At 40.1% G+C, this 27,173-nt stretch overlaps 1 protein-coding gene across 1 annotated transcript in view; it reads left to right on the top strand.

The window, feature by feature from the left end:
* WDFY2 (WD repeat and FYVE domain containing 2) overlaps positions 1–27,173 on the top strand; it is a 60,520-nt gene that overhangs the window by 6,100 nt on the left and 27,247 nt on the right. Inside the window, exon 2 of the mRNA XM_053936338.1 lies at positions 24,381–24,448. Coding sequence (XP_053792313.1) covers positions 24,381–24,448 — 68 coding nt within the window. The remainder of the gene's footprint in view (positions 1–24,380; positions 24,449–27,173) is intronic.

Below are 27,173 nucleotides of genomic sequence, written 5' to 3'. Positions count from 1 at the left end.
AGCTGAACAGTGCTTCTCGCCAAGAGGGGACTGCACAATGCCACCTCTGTGTGTGGCCTGTGGACCCTGGAAAAAAAACAAATACCAGTTATGGAGTCCATGCAGTCCAGAGATGGCATATAACTAAAAATGCACTGTTGCAGGAAACTTGTTGGTTTTTCTCTTCAAAATAAAGATGTCTAGAGGAGGCAGTGATGCTGCAACACCAAATGGCTGAAATACCTTAAACTAAAGGAATTGCAACAGTTTTGAAGCTACTGAGCTATTTAAGTAAGGCTGACCTTTCATTGTGGGTCACTTAGCACACTGAAGGTCTCAAATAGCATGTGACCACTGTAGCATAATAGAAATATGTCAGTAGCTTGTTTGAGCTACTTTACAGTATTTTGTTTACAGAGACAGCCTCTTTTTTTTCCCTCTGTCCAGCTGCGCTGGTGCCTCCATGGCATCTGCCAATGCTGATCTGTGCATAGATTTCCCAGCAAGATCTTTTAGCTGTGTGATACTGCATGGAAGAGAATTGCTCAAAAGTGGCACAAGTTTTGTAAAATGGTGTTTGTAACAGCCCTGAGAGAAGTCAGAAAATACTTGGCAGCTCAGAGATCAAATGGAAAGGAGAGAATAGGAGGGCATAATGCAGGTACTGCATTGCTGCTTCTGAGCTCAGGAGCTCTAAAAGCTACTTAAATGATGAGCAATGCCCTAAGGGGAGCAACTGGCTTTTGTACAAGTGTCTTCTGTGCATCACTGTCTTCTGTGCACTGTAACCTCTCAGACACTGAAGGATTATTTACCTAAAAACACTGCTTTGCTCTTTTTGCTTCATCACACTCTGCCCAAATACGAGTGGATTTGTATAAAACTTCTGGTATCTGCATGTATTTTCCCAGAGATTTGATAAGAATTGCAGCAGTCCATAATGCAGTCTGTTGCAAGACCAGAAGCAAGAAAAAACACAGCTGTTTCCCTTCTGCATACAGTGTGAGGAGTGATGGATGCAGCCATGCACTGCTGGATGTGGCAGGATGGGATTGGGCACCATGGGAAGGAATAGGAGGAGCAGCCATGGAGTATTGAGGATGCACAGCAGGGTGCATCCTGTTTAGCAGAGCCTTTTTCTATATGGGGCATTTTAGGAAAGAGAAAATGAAACTTCCTTCTTTATACTTTTGTGAGGTAAAGAAATGATGTAAATGGGAAAACTGTAAAACAAACATCCACACAGGATTTAAGATACCCTTGCAAGCAGTTTGGATGAGTGGCTGGAGCAAGCCTGGAGAAGGAGAGGGAGAGTTTTGTGAAAGAAGAAGCAGGAGAGGGCAAGTTTACCAGACAACCCTCCAGGCAGGGACCTTTACATAATCACAAAGCCACGTGCATCTCTTGGGGTTCTTTATATGTCACAGTCTGCATGCCTGATGGCTTGAAACTGCATATAAATAATGGCCAAAATTGATACTGGCCTATCAGAAAACAAATAATACATTTTACAAATTAGACTGTGCCAAAATTTGAGATGGACAAAATACTGCCTTAATTCTCATGAGAGGGAGAACAGTTGTGGAGGTTGGGCTAAAAAATGTGGTGTTTCAATTTTTCTCTTAGTCAGGCTGCAGGAAGTAGCATTGTGTAACTAACCTTGGCCAGACTTTGAACATATGGGCTTTGCTTGTCACATCATGTGTATTCACCACTTAAATTAAGTTTTCCAGGGAACTCTTAAGGTTTGGAGCACTGAATCGAAGGCGATGCCAAAGCACAGTTCTGGGTAGAAAGCACTGCTGTTCTGCTGCCAAGTTTACTGCAAAGTTTTGTCTAATGTTGTCTTTTATTCTCCAAGTCCTGTACCATTCCCTCCTTCTGTGAGGTGAAAGATCAATGTACTTAGCAGGTTTTTGCAATAACAGTAGTGATCGATCAGCCCCAGAAAGCAATGCTTTTGACCTTTACAGGAATGTAATCATGGTTTCCTTAGGAGTGGAGTCCTGTGGAGAGAAATCTGAGAAAAGGCTGTCCTAATGTGAAGTGGCCTATTTTGCCATCAGGTTGAATTATCTGGATTCAGTGTACAAGTACAGTGCTTTGTCTTGAAGGGATATGGAGAGAAGATCCTTGCCCATGTTGAGAACGTGAGAGATAATGAGATTTTGCACCTCTAGCAGTGAGTGCAAATGTGGTAAATTTACCTTTGGCTTCAAATTCACTTATAATAGCAAATAAAGCTTTAATTGTATTCTTAAGCAGGAGGTGCATGTGCTTTGTGGAACACTTTGGGGCCTTAAAGTTTGCACTCATTTTGCTTATGAACCAAATTATCCTTACTTTATAATTTTCTTCTTGATCCTAAGTGTTATTAATCATTATCTTCTCATTCCCATACCCCATTCCTTTTTCCCATCCAATACAGAGAAACTCGGCCTCTCCTCTCAGCTCTGTGTTTTGCTAGAGCAAATGTGAGCTGTGAAGTCATCCAATCTGCAGTTCAAATTGACATTTCAAAGGCTTCATGTTTTGCAGCAGCATGCGCGTTCTGTCAGATAGAATAAAAGTAGGATTTCCAAGGAGATGTTTTCAGCTCTTATGGCAAGTGGCCTGTGGTCCAGCCTAGCTTTTGCTGCAGGGTTGGCTAAAGGCAGCTGCGGCGTTTTGATGGCAGTGGAGATCCTCTACATGTCTTGTCTGAATTTAGGAATCATGTCTTGTCTTCACTCAACTTTTTCAGCAGCTCCACCAACAATAAGCAGTTGTCAAAGGATGATTGCCCTTCTGCAGTTACTGGAAGTCCAGCAGGAAAGGTCATGCCTGTGCTGTTCTCCAGCATCAGGCATGATATCCTTGTGCCTGTTCTTGTCATGTTGGTCCCATTGCTTCAGACTCCTGTGGCACTTGATCAAGCCTCAGCATAGCCTGCTTTCTCCTGGCCAGGAGCTTAATGGGAGGTGAAAGGGTCTTTGCTCAATAGTCCTGTGTTTGTGCTAGAAATAAATGTTCTCTATGCTTTTCATCTGCCATGGGAACAATTTACTTTAGCATAGGCAGAAACAAATACTGATAAAAACTAGAGATCTAAGTAGGGCAGTGTGGTAGTACTAACATGGGGAAAAGAGGACTAAAGCAGTCTCAACGTTAATTGTGCTGAGGGCAGAGGGTGAAGAGGTAATGTATCTGTCAAATCCAAATTGACACCTTTGACTTTATTGGCCCCTGATATAATTTAATTATGGAAATTAAGAAGTTAATACTTTTTGCAGCAGTCAAGTGACGTGTGTTATTCTGTTCCACTGAGACCTATGTCCCATTCCATCAGAACAACTATAATTCAGCCCAAAAAGAGTATTTTGGATCTACCAAAGCCTTGCCTGGACTGTCATGTGTGCTGCCTTAGCAGCTGAGACTTTTAGTGCTGTCTGATATTACCTCAAATTTTCTAAGTTCTGTTACATCTGAAGTTTTTGAGACTGCATGAGCTGGCATTGGCAGCTAAGAATGGACCTATGCTGGATTCCCTCAGGCAGGAGCAAGCAGGGAAAGCAGCTCGTGTAAGATTATCAGCTGCAGTGGGTGGTAGACCACTACACTTGGCATTATGTGTTACATACAGGGGTTGGTTACACAATGTATAGGCACTAATCCATTTCCAAAGAATTCAGTCTCTTCCCTTCAGGAAATGAATCAGACTTCATAAATTGATCTCTTCTTGGTAATTTCTTCAACTGCCAGTAAATGAGTGGGAATAAATTAATCCATCATCATGCTTTGAAAATATCAACTGATAAATGATCCTGCCAGATTTCCAGCAGGGAGAGACCTATACAAACACTGAACTTCCAGCTTCAAACTTTGATCCCTGTTGTTGCCAAGTTTATTTGTAACCAAAAGATCAGAGCACATACAATTTCAGAGAGCTTGCTATGGTGCATGGTACCATGGCAGTCTGAGTTATGAAGCACCAGCAGGTGAGGAGCGGTGTTGGGATGGGCTGTTGCAGACATCTCTCAGCTGTTCTGCAGGAAGAATTACCACAGGCTGCCTGGCTGCAGGCTTTGCTCTGGGGGTACATTTGAGACCTCTGTTTGGCATTTCATCTTCCCCTTTGCACACTCTTTATGGTTGCTAATATGGTTGGGGAGCACAAGACCAAGGGGAAGGGAGGAAATCCCTCAGTAGCTTGTACCACTAATTCAGATTCCAAAGTGTTGATTTTGGAGTGGAAGATGAAAAGTAAAGGTATTTTTGTTAAATAAAAAATGCTGTGAATGCTGTTGGTCACGGTCCTTCGGTTTCCAGCAATAAATTTTTCCACAAATACTGTTGCTAGCCCATATTATATACCAGAGAAAGCAGTAGGAAAAGGGAGCTATGAATGTACTGATTGTTTAAAAAAAAATTACATGCTGTAGTGGTTGAAAAATGCATGACTTTCATCTGAATTCTGAAAGCTTCTCTGTGATTTCAGATGCTTTGCTCCTTCTTTCCCTCCTTCCTTCCTTCTTTAGTAGATGAGAGAGAAGCCTGGTGAGGATTTCCTTAATAATTTTTTGTGACCAGAAAACCAAGCTAAGGAGTTGTCATCTCCAACTAGTTTCATTCGCAGCACCCTTTTGATCACAGCTTATATTCATTCTTCTAAACACCTGATGACCTAAAACCTCTTCTTCAAGGAAGCAGGCACGAACGTTGTTGTCTGGTTTTTATGAGGTGTGAACACACCTGAATGGATGGCCCAAGGATTACAATTATTGAGGTCATGGGCAGGAAGCATGGCTAAACCTAACCAACGGCTTGGTGTGCCTTGGTTGTTGTTTCCCGTGGTCTTTCCTGTGCTCTAAAACCGAACTTGTGTTCACCTGCCTTTTTTTGACATGAACAGACATTTTTACATGGTCTTAGGAGTCAAATTCTTTAAAAAAAAGTGTAACTGTTATACAGCTGTTAAGCATAAAACCTGTATTAAATGTGTAGGCAAGTGTTTTATATACAAAATTATATGGGAGAAGTAGATAAACCACCACTGACAAAAATTCTGGAGACAGGAAAAGCAAATGGTGTGAGTAATTGCTTAGTGATCTGTGTTCGTCTTTAGCATGTGGATTAAAAAGTGCAAACAGTGGTTTGCATACATGTATTGCATACATGTATTGATACCTCAGACTCAATGGTATTTTTACAGAAATAAATAATACTGCCTGTGTTTGAAGGCAGGCTCCTAATTTGCAAGCTAGTTGTTGTGATATTCTGAAGCATTATCCTGGCAATGATCACCTTTTTGTTTTAAGTTTCATTTCCCTTTAATGCTGTATATGATAATTTCAAGCCAAAATATGGTGTTTTTTCAATTATTGACCAAAGCCATTATACTGATCTCAGACTAATAAAAATGAAGGAGGGAAAGTGAGAAAATATGGACCACCTTGAGATATTATTGTGGTGTACAATGTAACAAGACAGAAGAGTTCTTGTGAGGGTAAGCAGCAAACCCCTTGTTGTTCTCACTTCCCTGTTCTTTTAGAAAAGCCCAGTATTGAACAAGATGGTTGGTGTACACGGGAATCAATACTGTTTCCTTTTTTTACTGGCTCTATGAACCAACTGGGAGAAATGGGCTGCTGAACTCATGGTCAGCAGCTATAGAGACTGTATTTCTAATCAATTAAATAGTGCAAAAGTATATTTCAAGCACAGGGGTCTGGCTGGCTGTGGTGTCTTGTTGTTGGTATCAGGCACTGTTCTTGCCATGAGCCAATTTGCACAGCATCAAACAGTGCCCATACAGGGTTTTGGGAGTCAGCTTGTACCAGGGACTGTTCCCAGTCCATAGCTTGGATGCAGCTGCTGTTTCCCTGCCAGGTGGCCTCACTGCCAGAGGTTGGTCCCAGGCCTGTGTTACTTATTAATGTAGGTGTTTTTCACATCTCCAGAGTACCCAGGTCATGTGGCTGTTCCTCCTGGTAGGGTATCAGATTGCCTACAGGAAATTGGTTCTGTGATTTAAAAAAAAAAACCAAACCAGCTAAGCCACTGGTCTAAACAAGACACAGCCCTTGAAGCTGTCATGCCTGTAAACATTTCTGGTGGTTGGAGATCTATAACAGTAAATTTTAAAAAACCTGAATTTGAGACCAAAGTAGTTTGAGATTCTTAAGATAACTTCAACCAGACATCCAGAGGAGGACAGGTCTCCCAGGCCCCCTGCGCTGAGCAGAAGTGTGTGTGCTTGCCAAATTCCTATTTGTGACATTAGCCAGTGACCCTCAGGGCTGCAGCCAGGGCTGGAACCCAGCTGGAGCACTGAAGTGGCATTCATGGCCTCTGTGGCCAAGTTCTTCAGTCAGACATCCATGCTTGCTTCCTGCACCATGGGAGGCCCAAGCATTGGACCTATAACCAATGTGAATACATTTTCTGGCATTCCTCAATAGCTGTCAAGATATGTTTTCTCCATGAGCCTTTGTTTCTGACACACAGGGATGTATCTTTGGCCAGTTTGAGCAGAGCATTGCATGTCCTGTAGGTCTGGGAGATGGGACATGAATGCTTCCTTATATGCCAGCTCCTTCCCTGCTTACACCATCCCGGGGTGGCATCCTTCCAGTGGGCTCAGTGTCATTGCAGCTGCACTGTGCCTGCCAGTGAAAGTACCCAGGTTTGTTCTAATAAGTGTGACAGTCCCTTCACTGTTTCAGGCCACATGGAAGCTTTGGTCCTGTATTTTTGAAGTCATAGAACAGTGCTAAGCTGTAGTAATGACTAGTTTTGAAATACAAGTCACCAGTCATCTGCATCTGAAACACAGACAGTTGGACGTTAGGTGCTGAAGAGAGAATTCTTCATCAGGGCCATCCAAATCTAGAGCATAGCTTGAAGAAGATCAAGGAAATCCAGAGACCCTCTGCTGTGAAGTTTTACCTGAGCATTACATCTCTGAAAAGACCTTCAGCATAAAAATTACATTTGTGCTCCTTTCAATTCTTAAAATACTTGAAATAAGTTGGATGTACAGTGGTCACAGACCTTATGCCAAGCAGTTTTCTGCCCATATATTTGGTATTGCTGCCAAATGGTTGTAGAAAACTCTAATAGGTTTTTGTAGATTGTATTAAAACTTCAAGGAGGATAGAAATTAAGAAATTTCCATTTCCTAGTAAAACTGGTGATGCCACAAAGAAACTCTGAAGAGTTTCTTCCTCTGAAGAGGAAATGGGCTGCCTCAATAGCCTGTTAGCTCCTCTACCTAAGAAAAGCAAGGAAGCTTCAGGCACAATAATTAAATTAGTCTTCAAAGCACATTTTGAATAATAAATACTTTATAGCTAGAGATGCTTGTTCTATAACTATCAAGGTCTCTCTGCCTTGTCCAGTTTACCTGACACTAATAATGTACAAGAAGTTAGAGGTGTTGTTGGGGCAAAGTCCTGTGGAGAGTCTCTTCCATAATCTTATAGTTTTTGTTCAAGCTGTTTCCATTTGAGTAACTGGTGGATGATTCACACAGTATTTCAGTCCTTCTCATTTTTCTTCTCCTTTTCCCACTGTTTTGGGGACAGTGATGTGTCTCCTATTAGGAAGAAATGGTAATTTCCTTTTGCTTCAATATGCAAGCACCAAAATTGTGTGACTGGTTTCATCCTGCTCCAGTGTCACTTGAGAGTTTTGCTGCTGACTTTGGAGTCGGATCAGCTGAGTGTTTCAAAAGGACAGGTGATATTTGGATTACTGGAGGAGTGAGCACATGTACTTCTGCACAAAGATGATAGATTTCCCTTAGCTGTCATGGCCACAGTAACTGGGATGGGGCAGCAACAGAATCAGAAAATACGTGTTAGATGCAGCATCATTGTTCTGACACTGTTTGGCATGGTGCTGTGCTGTGGCAGTTGTGTTCTCTGCCTCTTCCTGAACTTGATCCAAGTTGCTAAGCTGGGTTTTGTGTCTTGGAGCCAGGCTTTCCAGTAGCAAGGATTGTTGGACTTGCCTTGTTTTCCACAGTCTGTTGCTGTTCCCTCTAGGATTGTGAAGGAATTTGTATATTCTGGGTTTTTTCTTGTGTCAAGTGTTTTGTTTTAGGAGCCTTTTGTATTTTCTATGAAAAGTTTCTTGTTTAATTTTTAATATTACTTCAACTGTTCTCAAGACTGTTGATCTGAAATTCTCTGGTACAGGTCCTCTGATACTGAGGAAATGGTGTCAGAGTATTTTAGCCCAGCCCTGAGTTGTTATAAGATTATGATTGCTTTTTTAAGGAATCAGAGGATCAAGAAAGCAACAAAATTTCCTTTAAATCATGTATGTCTGGAATACCCAGGACACAAGAGTTGTACAATAATAGTATTTTTCTACAAACTCTGCTGCTTTTACTGTACTACAACATTGCACTGTCTTACTTTGGATGCAAATAGAAATTCTACTTGGCCTCCATTGCATAAAGTCTTGTAGAAGCAATAATTTTAACCATAGGCTGAAAGAAGCATATTTTGAGTCAAATAAAATTAAATTACAAATAGCTATCAATTATGTAGACATAACAAAAATAAGCAGAACAAGATATCTAACTTAGCTCTCTCTTTCCTGAGAAACTGATATTCTTTTCTGAAATCAAATCAGAGTGACAATGGTGTTGTTATTTGGCAACATGATATGTTTACATATCATGTAAAAAATTAGGAAAAATCATCTGCTAAAGCTGGAAGTTGAAATGGAAGGGCTTCCTTATAGAGAGAAAGAATGGAATGAATATGTGATTATCCATCCTGCCTTGCAGAGAAGTTTACTTCTTGTTCAATCAGCGCATGTTCAGTCTTGATGCTATGAAAAAATGTAACTGCTACATCTTTGATAAGCTTGTATAGTGTGGATTGGCTCACACTGTGGTGTTTCATGAGAATCCCATTTTTCACTACCTACCTCTATAGTGGAAGCAGAACTCCCACACCTGTGCTCTTACCTTAGACCTATTGGTGTTTGGTATCATTGTCTTAAGTTCTCTTGTGGAACTGGATTGTGGTCCTGCTTTCTCTATATGTCCAGGACTAATTTAGAAGCATCTCAAACATATGGTTTTTTATTTTTCACTAATAGCAATTTTTGTAAATATTTCCTAAACATGACAAAGTTATACTGTGTGTTTGTTTATTCAAAAGCTATGCTGCTTTGAACAGAAAAATATTTCATTCTTGGGACACAGTAATAACTTGGGTCAAGTTGGGGAAGAAAAGAGAGTAGGAATTTAAGAGCCAGGGCTGAGACTTGAAACTTTCCATAAACACTGCAGGGAAAGGCAATAGAAGTGGAGCTTTTTCTCTTCCTTAAAATATGTACACATTTTGCAGTATGCAGTTGGGGGAAAAGTGCTTGACATTGAATTCAGATAGCCTGCAGTGGTCATAACTTCCTTTTTCAAACTGTTGTTTATTTTTCTCTATAGTTATTTCACAGTGATAGATAATGAACCTTTGTCTTAAATGCAAAAACCAGTTCCTGTCTGTGGAAAGTAAATAGAGCCTAAAGGATTTAGTGTCCCAAGTAACAGAGTAAGAACTTTGTATTTGTGAGGTATCAAGGTAAGTGCAACTGCACTTTGGGGAAAAGCCGTAATGTGAGAAATACTTTCCAATTTACAAATTTGGAGGGTAGCTGTTGAGTGCAGCTGTTAGGTTTTCATTGCCCTACATGTCACCAGGCTGCTTTATAAATGCACAATGTGGAGCTGGACTTCTTGCCTTTCTTCTGGTGAAAGCCATTCAACATGCACAAAGCTGCCCCGATACCACAGTAGTTGGGGTGGTGGGAGAGTCTTGGGGTTTGAAGGGTTTGTCTTCAGCCCATTACCTCCATTTGGATAGACCCAATATTACCAAAACTCTGTGCTCTTTCAGTTTCCTTGTCTGAGTGTCACTGAACCAGATGTTTGCTGTCATCCTTACTGCAGGCTTTGTATTGTTTGTACTTTATATCCTGTTCCCTACTGCTGTTCTTCCCATTCATGTTCTATAGCTAACTCCTCTCAACTCACTTTTTCATTTCCTCACCTTCCTACTTATTAATTCTCTCAGTGACTCTTCTCTTATCAATTTGGAATTCAAAAAAGGCAGGCTGTCTCCCTCCTGCATGAATGTGGAGCAGCTGCACATCCTTGCTAATGCTCTTAAATATCAATATCCAAGTCAGCTGATATGAAAGTGAAATGGGGCAGCTTGGATCAGGAAAATTGTTGACATCAGAAATTGGTAAAAACCACCTTGTGTGTTGGTGATATGAAAAGTGTTTAGCTGGTTTCATCTGCTAATTATTGCCTTCTGAAAACCTGAAGTACCTTCTCTATGCTTCTGTGGTCCAGCAGCAGTCCACAGTAATTCCCAGTTTATTGCTAGGTTTTTTAAACCTGTTCAAATGTTATTAAAATGCATTGAATTGTTATGAGTAATTGAGAGATGGTGGATGTGTGATGCCTCCCAGGCATGAGGGAGTGGGATAGGATGCTACAAGCAGTAGAGAAATGGAAATCAAATGGGAAGAGTTTCTTTTGTTTGCAGTGGGTGGGGGGATTGGCAATATTTGCCTTTGCCCTGCTGCTTCAAAGGTGACTTGTTGAGCAAGGGAACATCAGCTGCTTGAGGAGGAACATGGGCTACCTCTGCAGTTGCTTGTGGAGGTGCAAATGCTGAAGGCTTGCTGCTGCCACGGAGAGGTGACCTTGGTAGCCTCATACCTGCTGGTTAATGAGTGTTCCTGAAAACAGAAAAACAGGGATGCAAAGGGAGTGTCTGCACCTTTCCCACAAACACATACACATCAGAAGGTTAAATTCTTGCCAATAGCATGAGTAATTTTAAAAGGTTAAGTCTAGCAAGACTTGTAAATTGCTATCAGCTGTTGTTGAACCAGATGCTGGAGGCAAAACTCTGGAGAGAGTAATAGCATGGTTGAAATGTGTGTTAAAATGAAGGGTGCCAGAGGAAGAGAGAGTGTGGGAGAACTGATGGGAGTACAGAAAAATGTCTCTAAGCTTTTAAGAGCATGGCTTGGAAGTAACTGGCTATTGGACTGTCTTCTTTGGTTCCTTTGTTCTAAGTAGAGTTAAAGGTTGACCACTGGAAAAGGTAGGACATAGATCCTCAGCATTCACTGGCTTTTTAATTAGCATGTAGCTGCCATACCATGAACCTTTGTTTCGTTCTACAGAAATATTTTCCTTTCAAAAACTGATCAAACAAAACCCTTAAATGCTCTGAAAAACAGAAAAAGTGAGTTGGAAAAGCAAAGACAAACCTTGATCTTTCAGACTTAACAGTGTGAAACAAGTATTTTAAAGGTGCAGTGCCAGGGGGAAAGATGCATTTGTGGAATGATATGGTTGTGCATTTCTAACAGCCTTTGTTAGCTTGTATTTCCACTGTGCAGTGTAGATGATGAATATATGTGTACTTCCAAAGCAACCCATTTGTTCACTGCAGTGTTCGAGGTCATAACTGCTCTCAGTCTTTCTTGTAAACTTGCTGGTCCTGTCTGTTAGTGTTATTTAGAGCAAACTGTCCATCTGATCTGTTTTAGGGGCCAGATCCTGTCCACAGACCAGCTCTAATACTTTGTCTCCTCCCCTCCAACTGGAATGAAAATTGATTCTAAATACTGGCATCCATGTGCACTGCCTCCCTCTGATGCTCAGTAGTTGGGACATCTCTCAATTAAGTAAACTGCTTAACCTGCTGCAGATTGTTAATAATTTACATTTCTTGATAACTGCTCACAAATTGCAAACATCCCTCCAAAGCTCACCATGTGTGCTTGATAAGAAGACACAATTTACTTCTATTAGATACGATATGTGGAAGAGACTTACTGGACTGTCAGGTCATTCCTGGGTGTTTTCAGCATGTCTCAGATACCAGGACAAGAGAGTGGGAGGAAGAACTGCTTGACACAGCAGAACACGCACGGATTTTGAAGCTAACAGAGTGGGTTTTAGTCTGTGGGACATGTATCTCATGGCTTGAGGTAATTGGACATGTTGTCTCTTTGCATAGTAGTTTACCTGTCTGTAAGGAAAGCTGTTCCTTCCCTCCCTGCCTTCTGTGTAAGAAGCAATCCTGTCTGACCTGCAAAAAAGTCAAGTCAGAATTACAAACATGATTTAGGTTTTCAGACAGTGCTGAGCCTGCAAGGCCACAGGATAAAAAAGGACCCTTCTCTTATTTACTGCCTTTACCCATCTCAGCCCATCTTTTTCCCTAGCAGATGCTGTGAGCTGATTTTATGCTTTACCTAATAGCACAAGGATTTACTAGCCCAGTGGGTTGTCTCTAGCTGTCTTCTACCTTGTATTACCATCTAAAATCTGGTGTCCTCTGCCAAGGTCAGCAATAGATCTGGTCTGCTTCAATCTGCTCTGTTCTCTGCTTCCAGTGGCCCTTGAATAGGCCAAGTCATTACTTCAGACACCTTTCTTTGCACTGCCTATGCTAACTAGTAGCCTTCCACTGGAAGGCAACATCCATAGATGCAAATGCCCCATCCCTGAAAGTGTTCTAGACCAGGCTGGATGGGACCCTGAGAAGCCTGATCTAGTGGAAAGTGTCCCTGCCCACATGGCAGGGGAGTTGGAAGTAGGTCGTGTTTAGCTCTCTGGTAAGGAACTTCATCTTTATTCAGGATGGGTGAAGTTGGTCAGTTTTTTCCAGTGATCATGTAGAGTTGCCCACTATCTAATTCAGCAATGACTTTGAAAATCCTTGCTTTAAAATTATTCTGTCTTGAATCGCTGATTCCTGTAAATACATAAATACTGACACCTTTATTGTAATTACCATGTCCAGTAGCATGACCTAGTAAGTACTACTTTTTGAGTAACCTGAGGATATTATGTTTTGTATTAGCTTGTAATAAGATTTAAAAGTGAGAGGCTGCCAAGCAGAGAAGCACATCTTTAGAGATGACTTTGTCTCACAACCTCAAATCTATTTCTTCCAAGATAATACTGATGTTTCCTCTATGAATGGCAGCAGTGAAAATCTGGACAGGAATTGCAAAGGACTCTTCTTGTAACCCTCTAAAAAAAAAAAAAAAAAGCTAGTAAAGTAAGGTAGTAATAAGGTGCCAGCAAAGAGGTTTTTATAATATTTGATGCTTTTGCCATGAACCAGAATCTGTTCCTTATAGCAAAGAGGAGCTTACCTGTGGGACAGTGACCAGGTAATTGAACTGAAGTTGCTACAGGCTTTGTTGGTTTGGTCAGTCACCTGAGCAGTGGTGTCCTATCAGGACACAGTTCCACCAGGCATCTTTACAAGACTGCACTGCAATATGTTGCACCATTTCACAAATTTGAAGAATGTATTTTTTGTACCTGAGAAGAGATGGTCTTGTGTCTTCCCTATGCTGCTGCAATAGACATGGCTTTCCTGTCCTGTTTTCACAAGGAGAAAGTTTGATGTAAGGGGTCAAGGATTTTCTTGGTATTTGATAGTCCATCTATTGCTCTCCGTTATAATTTTCTTTCCACCTCTCTTGCCAGAAACATGTGGTTCTGGGATTGCCCTTGAGAGCTGTGGCTGACAAATCCTCTGTTCCCTTCTCTAACAGTCTGGACTAGTTGTCTAACCCAAATTAGCAGATAAGCTGATTGGGTCTGGAGAGATCTGAATTGCAGGATCTGAAGTGGATAGCAGTGTATTGCAAAGAAAATCTAATATTGATAAGTATTTTTTTTTTCTCTTTCATCCATAGTCTATAAGTTTCTAAATCCTGCTGCAAATAAACACTGCTAGGGTATGTACAGGAAGAAGATGCATAAAGAAAAGAAAATAATGATAATGCTCTTATAATTTAGCAGGTTTGTCTGTTTCTGGATTGCTGCATTTAGTACAGAAGATGACAGTTCAGATAGGATATTGTCTCATTAAAGGGATTGGAAAGCAGGTAAGGGGAACAGAACATAAGAACAGCTTTTCCAAGGGACTGGAAAGATTGATTACCTTAAAGAGGAGGCATGTAAGAAATTATGCGAGTATACACAGCAACTAACCAGTGGAGAAGGTAGAGACAACAGAACTTCTAGTCTCGTGGGAGGAGAGCAAGAGGATGTTCACTGAAATTTGCTGTTTAAAAATTGAAATTTACTATTTTAAACATGATAGAATAAAATTACTACAGTGTGAAGTTGAATGCTGAAGAACGGAAAAGCTGCAACTAGGCCATATGAAGGAAGTAGCTGGATGCAAAGAGGCCCTGCATGTTTGAGAGAGATTTTTAAAATAATAAAGCCTAAAGTTTAGGATAGAATATTCATCTCACAACACAGGTTTGAAGATTCTTTCTGTTCAACTCTGTTGATTTCCATCTCCCCATGTAACCCCCATGGGAATGCAGAGGTGACAGAGATGACTGGCTTTTAAGCCCTTGAAATGCCAGATCACCTTTAAATTACAGAGTCAGAAATTTGGGCTTTGCTGGCACCTCACAACACACTGCAGTATACACGATAAGAAGAAATCTGAGAGCCCTTGGTAAAGCACTTCAGGGCTACAGTTCCTTTGCAGCTATTGTACAAACCTTTCAGGACAGGGTTTGGTTTGCATAGCTTTGCCCTGCTTTCTTGATCCCTTTTTGCTGGTGCTAATTCTGTTGACCTTGCTGGTTTCCTTCCCCGAATACTGAGACTCCCCAGCCAAAGTTGTCCTGCTGGGTCAGAGCAGCAGAGTGGCTTCTTACCTCCTCTAGAAGAGCAAAGTCTGTAGGAGTTGAGGACAGTGAAAATATCTCTTGAGTCGGGCTGCCCGGAGGGGAAAATGGCAATGAGCAGAAAAGCTGAGGGAACATTTTATCACACGTGAACCATTGTTCAAGTTCAGCTGGACAAACTGGAAATGTGATTCCTCTGCAGAAAGTCCTTGATGCCTCAAGAAGAGCATTGGCAGAGGCACCTTGGTGTGGCACAGAGCACACAAATACATTCCAAGTAGACATGTTTGTTGTCTCTGAAAAAACAGTGCTGTAATTGTTCAGCAGTACTTAAAAACCAAAAGCCTATCTCTTCTTATAGAGGGTGTTTCAATGAATGATGCAGATGACTTAGGTCTAGAAATTAAAATGCTGAGAGAGGTCATCATCCTATACAAATGGAAATGTGGCTTACTTCCTCTTCAGTAAAGGCATAATTTATTAGATGTTACACTGGATAGTCAACCAAACATTTATATGAAAAATAAGTTGAGGCCTAAGGGTATGACTTAATTTAGAGCTTGGGATCAAATATCAATCTTTCCCTGTAAATTAACATTTATGTGACTGTAATTTATTAGAAAATGCCATACTGGTGGTATGTATATTGAAAATTAGTATGTTCAGCTTTCACTTCACAGATCCACTTTTTTATCAATTGAATAATGCATTCATTTTTATGCAGAGTGAAGCATGCCTAACTTAAAAATTATCAATAAGTCGATAGCCAGTAGGAGTTCTGGAGAAAAAAACAGTGTTGTGTTTTGCTGGACAGATGTTCCAACCAGGCAGCTGGAAGCAGGACAGTGACTTGGTGGGTTCTAGTCCTTCACCTTTGCTACATGGGCAATTTGGAGGGGTGTAGGAGAGTTTCTTTCTTGCAAATTCTGGATCCACTAGGTATTTTTAGAATGGTTCCACTGAGTCACTTATTGCATAGCAGGTCTGTATTTTAATCTAATGAGCATCTTTCTAATAACTTCCATTACTGAAACATTTGACTGTGGGAAGGAGGTGAAAGTAATTGGATTGCAATAATTAAATCATCCAATGCAATTACCTTCAAAAAGTTGTGTGTTTATGCTTCCTGAATGCAAACAGAAATTGATCAGTACAGGCAGCTCCAAAGCTGCATCTGCTGTAGAAGGGAAATCATTTGGTGAGGTATGGGTGAAGGAGGTCTGTGGGTAAGAGAGAGATGAAGATCATTTTGTTACCCCAAAGATCTGTAAGGAAGACTGGTGCACAGTTTTAATGAGGGACTTGAAAAAAGTTTCAATGTGATGGAACACTTGTTTAATTCTTTCTGAAGCTGTAGGTTGATGCTCACTGGGAAATCCAGCCCTGCATTTACCTGCATTTGCAGAAAAATTTAGCATCCCTAGAGCTGGAATGTGGTGTAGTCACTACACTGCTTCTTATGACACAGGATGAGAATTGATTTTGTGGAGATGCTGAAGACCTGCGGCAGCTTGGCTCTCTGAACCTTGTTCTAGTAACCCCAACGTAAGGGAGTATTATTCTGTGGTTGTGACTTATGGTTCCTTTTTTGGGTCTCTACTTAACCGAAGTTTCTGAAGTGGAAACTGATCAGAATGTGGTTTTTGTCCATGCCTGAAGAGCAGAGCTTGCACTGCTCCCAGGCATGTGTACTCAGGTAACTGGAAAAAATCACTGAACTACATTGCTTATTGTCCAGAAAACTGAAAAATGGGTGGAAACTGTTTCACAGCTGAGTAGTAAAGCTTAGTCATGTCACTATCTCTTTTTTTTTAGGTCATAAAAATTCATTTCCCCTGATATTGTCTCCTATGAATTTTTGTTTTTTAGTCACTTCCCACAAAATACCCAAAAAGCCTTCTATATAAACCAAAACTGTGTTAAATAAAATGGTGTCACTTTCTCTGAGGTCTAAGTACAGCTGATGGGTATAACACCCTGAGAAACCCATGCAATCCTCTAGCTGCAGATAACCTAATAAAACTTTGACATTTTTCCTGTTATGCAATGTACATCTGCATTTAGTTACAACAGCATGAATTAAATGGGGAAGCATCTTATTAAGCATGGTTTTGACTGCTTAGTATGCTTTGTGTGAAAAAAATCCTGCCTTTCAGTCCATCTGCCTGCTTGCTTGGTACTCTGTTTTGTGCAATGTTTTTTTAATATCACTGGGTGGGATTGACAGTGCACTTGAATGTTCAATGCTTATGAGACTCCTTCCTTCCTCACAGCTGGTGGCTGAGCTACTTCTCTGAGATCCAGCTGCCTCCATGTGGGTTTTGGGGTGCTCCCTGTGCTGTTCACATCCAGGACTGTGTGAAGTCCTTGCTTGGTTCACCTCCCTTGCTGTGATCCTGTTTCTCTGGTGCTTCTGAGCTTTATGTATGAGGGTTTTTCTGGATTGATGACAATGGCATCAGTGTGTTGGATACAACAGCAGGATGTCAAAGGTGCTGGCTGTTGGGAGCAGTCCCACGTTCCTCTTGAAGTCGGATCTTACTGCTTCTATGGCTTTGTTGCATAGTATAGATACAGAGTATCTATAGATTATCTGTATGCTACAGAGATAGACACTCTGTATCTCTCATTATTCAAAATTATTCTCAGTTACTCAAAATTATTAGACACAGGGTATCTTATCATTATTCAAAATACTTCCATTTTATAGGAAACACAATGATGAGTTAGAGACCAAGGTTACCATGAGGATACTATGTCTTCTAGCACTGCCTTTTTGTAATCAGTGCTAAGAGAGAACCTCTCTAAAACAGTCTATCCTTCAGAACTCTTTAATCTTTTCCCCACACATTTCACCCTTTCCTGAACTTGTAGCTCTTGCACTTTATTTCAGAAACGGAACCTGCCCTTTTGTAATATAAAAGACCCTAGACCAGATCTACAGTGATCATAAAATCATAGGGTATCCTGGCTTGGAAGGGACCCACAAGGATCATCAAGTCCAACTCCTGGACCTGCACAGGACACTCCAAGAATCACGCAACATGCCCGAGAGCTTTGTCCAAATGCATTTTGAACTTGAGCAGGCTTGGTGCTGTGACCAATTCCCTGGGGAGCTTGTTACAGTGAGGAACTTTTTCCTAATATCCAACCTAAACTTTCCCTCACTTCATGTCATTTCCTCAGGTTCTATTGCTGGCCACCTGAGAGAAGAGATCAGTACCTGCCCTTCCACTTCCCCATAGCTGTCAACTGCTATGGGGTTCCCCCTTAGTCTCCTCCAGGCTGAACAGACCAAGTGCTTGGTCTCAGACCTCAGCCATTCCTCACACAGCTTCCCTTCAAGGCCCTTCACCATCCTTATGGCCTCCATTGCGTGCTCTCTAAATAAAAATAAAGCTTTATAGCCTTCTTATGCTGTGGCTGCATAGCTGCACACGGTCTCAGTCTCAGAAAAAGTCCAGTGAGTTAATCTTTGACTAGTTCAGCCTAAATCACACATTTGTTCATCAAAACCAGGGAAAACAAGGTAGAACCTGGAATGTGCCCCAGCATTTCAGGGTATATGCAGAACCCTCCATCACAGTTGTGTGATAGATAGGCTTCGTGGGAATTAGTATGGGTGAGTCTGAGTGGGAGGCAGTCATGCACTTTCCTGGGCCTTTGGTGCTGGGTTTGCTGGGAGTGGTATGGGAGTACTGGGGTTTGGTCTTGAGTTTGTTTTTTTTTTTTGTTTGTTTGTTTTTTTTGTTTTTTTTTTTCCTTTTTTTTTTTTTCCTTTTTATTGAGGAGACCATAGGATAAGGACTGTTAGATAAAGTCCTCTGGTTGCCTGAGGCTTTGGCACTCTGCTATTATATTTCTGTTTGTTTTCCCTGAAACACAAGCTGGCCCAGAAACTAGTTCTGGTTTTGATTTTTGCTTTCATACACTTTCTTTCAAAATCTATTGGAGAGATGGAACTCCTCATCAATGGTTCCAGTACACTAGCAGTGGTTCATGAGCTGCCACTAAGCATGAAAGATCCTTTATTCACAGTAGGGTTCCATGTCACTAAGCAAGGGAAGTCAAAATCTCTTCCCATCTCTGCAAAAAGTCTCTGGACACGTTGGGGGATTTATAGTACTGTATAATTCAATTTATGCAGTTGTTAAATACTTTTCCTTATCCTACTACTAATGGCAGTGTGTCGCTGTTAAAGGTGATAAAGCCATCAGTAGTGTACTTGGACTTCAAAGGCTACTATTGTCACATTTGTTTCATGACATTGGGTAGAGCTTTTGCTGTCACAAATGCAAATATTAGTTTCTACAGAAACGTGTCTTTTGAATACTTCTGAATTGTCTGTTATTGGATATTTAGGAATAGCTGGAGTTTCTTTTCAACATGAAGAAGTCTTCAGTGTATTGATGACAAGAATATGTGCGAATACTCTATTAGGTATGCTTGAAACCTCACAGATTGCACCAATGCTATATAATATTATCCTAATATCTTTTTTGTTTCTTCTGTCAATGAGTAGTTGGAGGAGTGTTTTAAAGGACTTGCCACAATAGTTTAGTGTATATCTTTTCCTTTTTCAAAACTGTTCTGAAACTGTGTTAAATCAGTTCTGTAGTTAGAACAGTGGACAGTAGGAAGTGTTTCTTTTTAACCATGTCATTTGCACTGTTGACATAACCTCCTTTCCCAAGGAGCTATAATGTGCAAAGGGTCTCTGAATAAGCCTGATGACTTCAGAAAGTGACAGATTAAAGTTTCTGCACCTCTGTAATTTGTGTCCTCACTACAAAGAAGAATAAAACTATAAAAGAATAAAATAAAAACTTTAAAGTAATTTCGCATTTCATTTGATGCTTAGCGGTTTTGGTCACTCAGCAAAACAAAAGATAAAAAAAAGCAAGAGATAAAATAATCCCGCAGTATATGGTCCAAGGTACAAACAATAAGGAATACATTAAAATGCCATTTAAAACAATTTCCCAAAAATACCTATAAAATAATGTAGTAAATTGTATGTGTTGAGGGTTATCTCTGTTCTGTTATACTCTGATGTGTGTCTGGGGCATGAAGGTGATAATGTTGCAGAAGTGCATCTCGGGAAAGAGAAACTTTTAAAAAGACAGATGTGAGAAAGGAAAAAAAAATGAACAGGAGAGGAAGAATCTGTTATGGGAAATGGATATATTAGATTTCCTCACACAAACTGTGAAACTAGTGTTTTTTTGGATATTCTGAGGAAATTGAGTATTATAGGGATCTTGTTTCTTGAGGTAATGAATCTCCCTACCACAGACTTCCCAGTATTGCAACATGCAAACTTCTTGGGCCAGTGCTTTGGCACATCAGTATGTCTGTACTGTGTGCAACACCAGTGTTTCATGCAAGGCACAAAGGAGAAAAGACAGGAGCCCTGTTATGAGTCACTCACAGAAACTCACGTCCAACACTCCAAGCAACACTGAGTTTTCCAGCAGTGAGGTGATTGCTCAGGCCAGAGTAGGGATAGAGCCAAGAATCTCTCATCCAACCTGGCAGCATATTTTCACAGGGCACACTGGAACCTAGATGCACAAAGCTGGGTTTGTATGAACAAATTGTTTTTATCAGAATGAAAGACCAGTGACTGAATAAGTTTCTGTAGATGGTGATGCACAGAGCTGCCACACTGAGGTGTACATGCTGCTGTTGACGTGGGCAGCACTTCATGAGTGGTAGGTGCCCAAGTGAAGCCCACCTCCTGCACACCTGCAGAGCATGGCAGTGTGCTTGAGACCTGCTAGTACATCCACAGCCACATGGACCTGAGGCACATTCTTTCATCAAAACAGAGAGAAACAATTTTTCTTTTAAATTTGTCAATTTTCACATCACCTTAATATATGAAGACATAGCCTGTCTTTTGTATGGGAGAATTATTTCTGTGTAGCCTGTCTCAGTTAAAAAATAAATCATCTCTGTTATGAAAAGACTAGAAGAATATCCATCGATTTGACAGCTTCTAAAAATCTTTCCAAGTCAATTTGCTGGCAACAAAATGGACAGCTCATTTCCATGGTGATGCTGACTGAATCACTCTAGAGCAGCTGAAGAATGAATCCTGACCCAGGTGGGTGCTGTTTAAGTCCAGTAAGCATGCAAACAGCAAGTACTCCTCATGCTGGATATCCATTAAAAAAGCTTATTTTCATTCACACTTGGTTTTTTTTCTTTGCATTCTTTAGAAGTTCCAAAAGCTCTGGGTTTCACATGTAGTAGGTAGTATTCTGTAAAGAAGTATACACAGAAACGTGTGGAACTTCAGCTGAAAAAGGATATGCTCTTCCAAGAACATTTGGCTTCTCCCAAACTGAGTAGTTGGTATGGTTTGTTCTTTAGCCCAAATCTACTTTGATAAAAAGTTACCTAGAAAAGATTGCTGAACTGAGATTGGTTTTCTGTCTTTCAATAAAATTCTTTTTCTATTTCAGTGATCTTTAAGAGAAGAAAATTCTAAATTGTCAGTTCCTGACATAAGGAATAATTTTCATGCTTTTACATGAGCTTATACATAGATATTGGAAATCCATTATAATGCTAAATATAATTTTAAATGTTTGCTTTAAAGACTTGCATAGTAATAATTCTTAATTTTAAAATAAATTGTTTGCAAGATTTTTTATTTCCTTTTTTTCAAATAATTTACTGGAGAGATACTTATTTCTCTAAAGAGTTACGTGAACTGACTTGCTGGTTATATTCCTTTTCACACACCTTACAGTTAGATGACATCTTTTTATAGTATTTTTATTCTTAGAATGCTTTGTTTCTCATTTAATTCTCATTTAGTCACACGATTTAGTCCTTGAATGGAAATATATTTGACTACACTAAGAAATGAGCATACTGTGTACCTATAGAAGAGACCTATATTAGTAAAAGTAGCTTCACTCTTAACACAACCCCCAGCAATTTTTTTCTTTGTTTGTTTTAAGCTTTACTAGAAAATATGTTTTGCTTCATTATCATTCATCTAAAAGTCTTAAAATTGATGTGACTGCCAAATTGATTAGTAATTCTGCAGTGGGTACTGTTTAATAAACAATGACAAAACCAACACAAAGCATTCAAATTATTGCCATTTTTGCACATAAAATTCATTTTTATTTCCTGCAGCTTTTGAAAGATCTGTTCTTCTACACAGTCCTTTCCTAGCAAGCTGAATTATTTGTAAGATGTTGTACTGAGTTTATTATTTGCAGAAGCCTCAGAGTGGAGAGGAAAGGCAATGTTGGTTGAAGGCTGGGGATTTTGAAACAGGTAGCACTCTAATACATAGATTGGGATGGTCAAGAAAGGCAGGTTTCTCACAGGTGCATTTCCTCAGGGTAGTCTCATATTCAGTTATTTCAGCTTCCTGTGATTCATCCCATTATTTTTTTGTGCACACTCATTCATTGCCACAATGACCTCACTTGTCAAGGACAAACACATTTGTAATAACTCATCCATTTGGGAAACAGAATGGTTGATGTGCATCTAGAGCTTCTGGTCAACAGCTATGGTCAGCTGTGGGGAGAAATGACAGAAGGATTTGTCTGTCCCTCTCACAATCAAAGATACGTCAGCATTGTTATTGGCTGGTGAATTGTGTTTTATAAAAAGTTTTGGCGGCTTTGCTTCAGAGCTCCTGCTGTGTTCAACACAGAAAGGCCATTAGACTCAGGACATAATTATAATGAATGTTACATGTTTTGAGTAATTTGTGAGAGCTTTCTAACCTTGGGACTTGTTAACCCAGTGAAGTGTTAGTTTTTAGAGCAACATACCCTGTCAAAGTGTGTGCTTGAGATATTTCTGGAATTATTCTGCTTGTGTAGTGCCAAATATACAAGGTTTCAGAATTAGTTGCTGTAAAAGGAGTTTGAATGCAGGGTAAGATGAGCAGAAACCTGATTTTGGACATAAGCAATACAGGAAGACAAAGTGGTACAGCCTTTAGTTGGAAGTTTGAAGGATAGATTACTAGTTCTTGAATTGCTTTATTATGCCTGGCATCTCAATTCAGACTGTAGTTGTGTATGTAATGCCTTAGATCAATTTATATTCTATTATGATGTATTTCTTGTATTTCTTATATTATGATATTGCTCTGAAATTGTACTGACTAAAGAGGGCTGCAGTCTTCTTTTTGAATAAAATGAGGTAACAGTAGAAATGATCATGCAGTCTTTTCCATAAGCTGTACTTCCATGTTTCATGTACTGGAAAAGCCATTCTTGCTTGTTTCTTTTTCCTTAATAGTATCAAGTGCAAGTTATAGAAACAACAGTTTTTTAAGATCCCTCCTGCATCTGCTGTTGCATAGTAATTTTGATGGAAAAGACTAAATAGAAGTCGGTGATGGGTCAAAATCTATTGTGCTACGCTAACATGGTGCTGCTTTGGATAACTCTGTTTTCTAGAGAAGGTTAATACATTCAATGTAAATCAATAAAGCATGAAAACAGTATTATATGGAGAGTTTTCTGGTTAACATTAGATATAAGGATTAGAGAAACAGTAAGGGAGGTTACAGGGGGCTGTAAGTGAGGTGACAGTGGGCTATACAGAAACAAGTAAGAGGCTAATGCTGCTTTAACTATTGACACTGTTACTAGACATGTTTTGATGAAATTAATTGATGAACTGAAGTTAAGAGAGAGCATCAATTATAAGGAGGCCTCAGAGATTGGACCAAAAGAAGCAAATGACAATGAGGGCTGAAATAATAAATATTTAATGACCCAGATGGTGCATCAGTCCAGATCCTCTGCTGTGGAAACAGGCAACAAATGTCTCAAATCTCTGAAGGGCATGGATTGAGTAACAGGCATCTGACAGTATAATATGATTATGAGAAAGCAAAAGTAGTCCTGAGATACATTGGGAATCCTGAGATACATCTCTTCTAGGAGAGAGGAAACTGCTGATGTGTTTGTGGGGAGCACTGTGGCTCTAAGTGCTTCTATTCAAAGACATCGACTCCAAACTGATGAGGCAGAGGAGACCTGCAAGGCTGCTTGTAACATTGGTCATCCTCTTCAGAGAAGGATAAGTTTGGCTTCTTTGTTCTCAGTGGCTTCTTCTGATACAGCACTCTATGTGCAAGGAGGAGAGGGAAAGGTCCTGAAGCTGAAGAGGTCATTTTTGGCACAATTGGACATAATCTTAGTAATAAGCAGCTGAAAATTTCAGAACTTCCTTCTTTTTCTTAGAGGTTTTCCTGAAGCAGAACAATGAAACAACAGGCAGCAGATGGGCCAAGGCCTGCCTTGAGAGCAGGGGGAAGGTTTCTGCAGAGACTGGAAGTGCTGATACAGGAATGTTCTACTGGGCTACCTGTGGTGCCCCAAATTCTCACGTGAATGAACAGTCATGTTCAAGTCCTTGTAAAGCAAAGAACTAAAAGCCATAGCAGTTTCCAAATATTGTTGAGATATGTTCAGCCAAGTTGTTGAATACTGAATGGAACCAAGGAGTCATCTACCCTCATCACCTTACAGGGGTTAATCTGAGGCTGATATATCAGGCTGGTGTAGGAATTCACAAGTTTACTTTCCCTCTCAGCAAAATAATTGAATTTTGAAGAACATCTTATACATTCATCATGACCACTTTGCTTTCATTCAGTTGTGATTATTTGTTTAATTCTTCCTCATGTGTATGTTGTGTTTTTTCTTTTACAGAACAGTTCGTGTCTGGCTTAAGAGAGACAGTGGGCAGTACTGGCCCAGTATATACCATGCAATGCCATGTAAGTATAAGGAGATATTCAATACCTACTGTGGATTTGCAAAGTAGTTTTGATGAAGCTTCATGCTTATGACCATTTGCATGCTTATATCTCTGTATCAAACATTATTCTTGCACACTCCTCTTGGTACCAGTGAAGCTTTACAAGCTAATGCTTCTGAGAGGCATCAGAGATTACAGCAGGAAAATGATACAGACATGTTAGCAAGGGATGAGCATTTAATGCAAACACAGGTTTTAAAATGTGGGAACTCAAAATGTGGTCTTGCATTCTGCCCCTAATGGAGCCTGTAAAGCTTTGTAAGTCTCCGGTATAAATCACTCTGCCCTTCCTTGTGTGTGCTCTGTCCATTAGAGTGCAATGGCAAATGGTTTTATTTGGTAAGAACTTAATATTCCATGGCAGCTAATGTGATAGAGAGGATACTAGACAGGGAAGGCAGCTCTTCCAGTTTAGAAGCAGAATCATTCTAGCTCTGCAATTAAATATGGAAAACCAAATTTCCCTGATGGATCCCTCTATTATGTCTCCTCTCCCAAGGAGAGTGTTCATGCTTTGAGAAACTGCAGATCAATGTCCATTTTTCCAAGAGAGAGAGTTGAAGAAATGATAGCCCTTGCTGTTTGCTGTAACCCCTGTACTAAGTGCAGGAATATAATTCTGTAGGTCATCGGAGGCAGGCATATGCTAATGCTCTTCAGTCAGCTTCAATTGGATGTGCTGGGTTAGCCTGTCTTTGGAAAGCTTGTAAAGCTGACCTTAAATCCAGACTGGGGAGCATGTATCAGGTCTCATGGAGGTATTCATACTGTCTGGAGAAAGGATTATTTTAAGCTAAGATAGGTAGATTTGGAAGAGACATCTGTCTCCATGATAGCTAAAATATTTAATAGGTGTAAGTTTTAGTATAAAATCATCAATTTGTGACTCTAGGGCAGCCATGGTATTTGCCTGCTTTAAGAAAACAATTTGGTAGAGAGGACGACCCCTTATCTTCCTTTGTTGATGGAGTAGCTCATAAGAACAAGTCAATTCTCAAAGGTACTTTCTGCTCAAGATTTTGCCCAAGAAAGTATTGGGAACTAGCTAATGGTGTGGCAGTCTCTGGAGCTCTGTCTGGAACTCCGTGGCCTGAGTTCCCTTGACCTGTCCCTAAGAGGTTTGCTTTCCCCAACCAGACTGTTATGAAATGGCCTTTCTAGCTATTTGGCATTGATACTTCTCTTTTTCCATGAGGTATTTTTGCATACATTTTCATTTTTGAATCTCATTAGGTCCTCCTCTGGTCTAAGCAAAGCTGTGTTATTGCCAGTAATAACAGCTTCAGTGGAAGTGATGGAATAGATCCAGTTCCACTGAAGAGGGACTATTTCAAAGCTCCTTCATAAATCTGAACACTTGACAGTGCTCCTTTACTTCATAGGCTGGTAGGATTCTGAGGCATGTGATACTGAAATTATATTGTGTTATTCAACAATTTCAAGAATCATCAGGTATAATTAACAACTGAAGCAATTACAATCAGTCATGCCTTTAAGCTTGGAAATCATAGAAAGGGCTCTGAGTCAGAATCTGCACAAGTCTGCACTTGACTGGAAATGATGGTTTTGTCTGTTTCTGTGTTGATCACCTTTTCGATGGTGTTCTGCTTTAGGTTCATACTGGCTTTTGTTGTTTAAAGAACAATACTGCTGAGAGTTTCTTTGTGTAAAAATGTAGTAGGCACAATGATGCCTTTGTACTGCTTAGCAAGCTGTGAGTGGCAGTCTTACCTATAGATACCCCATTAACATGAGTTGTGACTGACTGTGGTGACATGTGACCCAATCTATTTTATGATTTGATATTGGGTAGCCTTAATGACTGAGTTTGCAGACTAGGTCCTCTGGGAAATGAGAAGGATGAGGAGCTGGGTTGACTCAGTGATGTGCTTTGGTCAAGTTCTGCACCCAGACAGGGTCATCAATGCATTCTGAATGTCAAAGTCATTAAATACCTAATGGTAAAAAAAGGCCAAGATTATATATCTCTTCTGAGCTTAGAGGTAGGGTTTCTCCTAATTGGGAAAGTTTTATGTCCTGCCTGATTCTATGGTCAAAAAATTCTGGACAACACAGTGACCATATTTTTGATCATCATCTCCAGACCATGAGAAAGAAAAGAGCTCTAGCTGAAACCTTGCTAATACATTTCCTTCACACCAGCATTGTCTCAACAGCTGATTAACAACAGAGCTCTGTAAACGTGTAACCCTGATTAGATGTGTACTCTTGATTACGTGTGTAACCATTGTTAGATTTGTCACTTTAGGCACAGGATTAAAAAAACAGCTTACCAGACACAAATTTGTGAAGGGTAAAGAAATTGTAGTCAAGAGTCAAGTAAACTTTTCCAATAAAAAACCAACAAAACTAAAACACACAAAAAGACCTAAATGCAACCAAAAAACCCTATTACAGATGTGGAATGGAATAAAGGATTTATTGTACTGGTGAACAATGGAGTATCCAGTCTTTGAGGAAGATAATACAGTGCTTGTCTTACGATGGTTTTTGTAACTAACACTTTGCTTTGAACAGGAGGGTAAAACACTGCAATGCAAAACATGCTCCTTTGGTCCTAAACTGTTGCCATGTTTAGGCACTTCAGAGGGGCTGTCCCAGAAATTGCAGGGAAAAAGTCTGTATTTCTCTTCTGATTCTGTCAGCCTCTAATAAAGGTGATA

Source organism: Vidua chalybeata, chromosome 2 (genome assembly GCF_026979565.1).
Source record: "Vidua chalybeata isolate OUT-0048 chromosome 2, bVidCha1 merged haplotype, whole genome shotgun sequence".
In the NCBI taxonomy this organism is placed as follows: domain Eukaryota; kingdom Metazoa; phylum Chordata; class Aves; order Passeriformes; family Viduidae; genus Vidua; species Vidua chalybeata.
The sequence above is the reverse complement of the archived record's forward strand: the minus strand, read 5'-3'. Positions and strand labels throughout refer to the sequence as shown.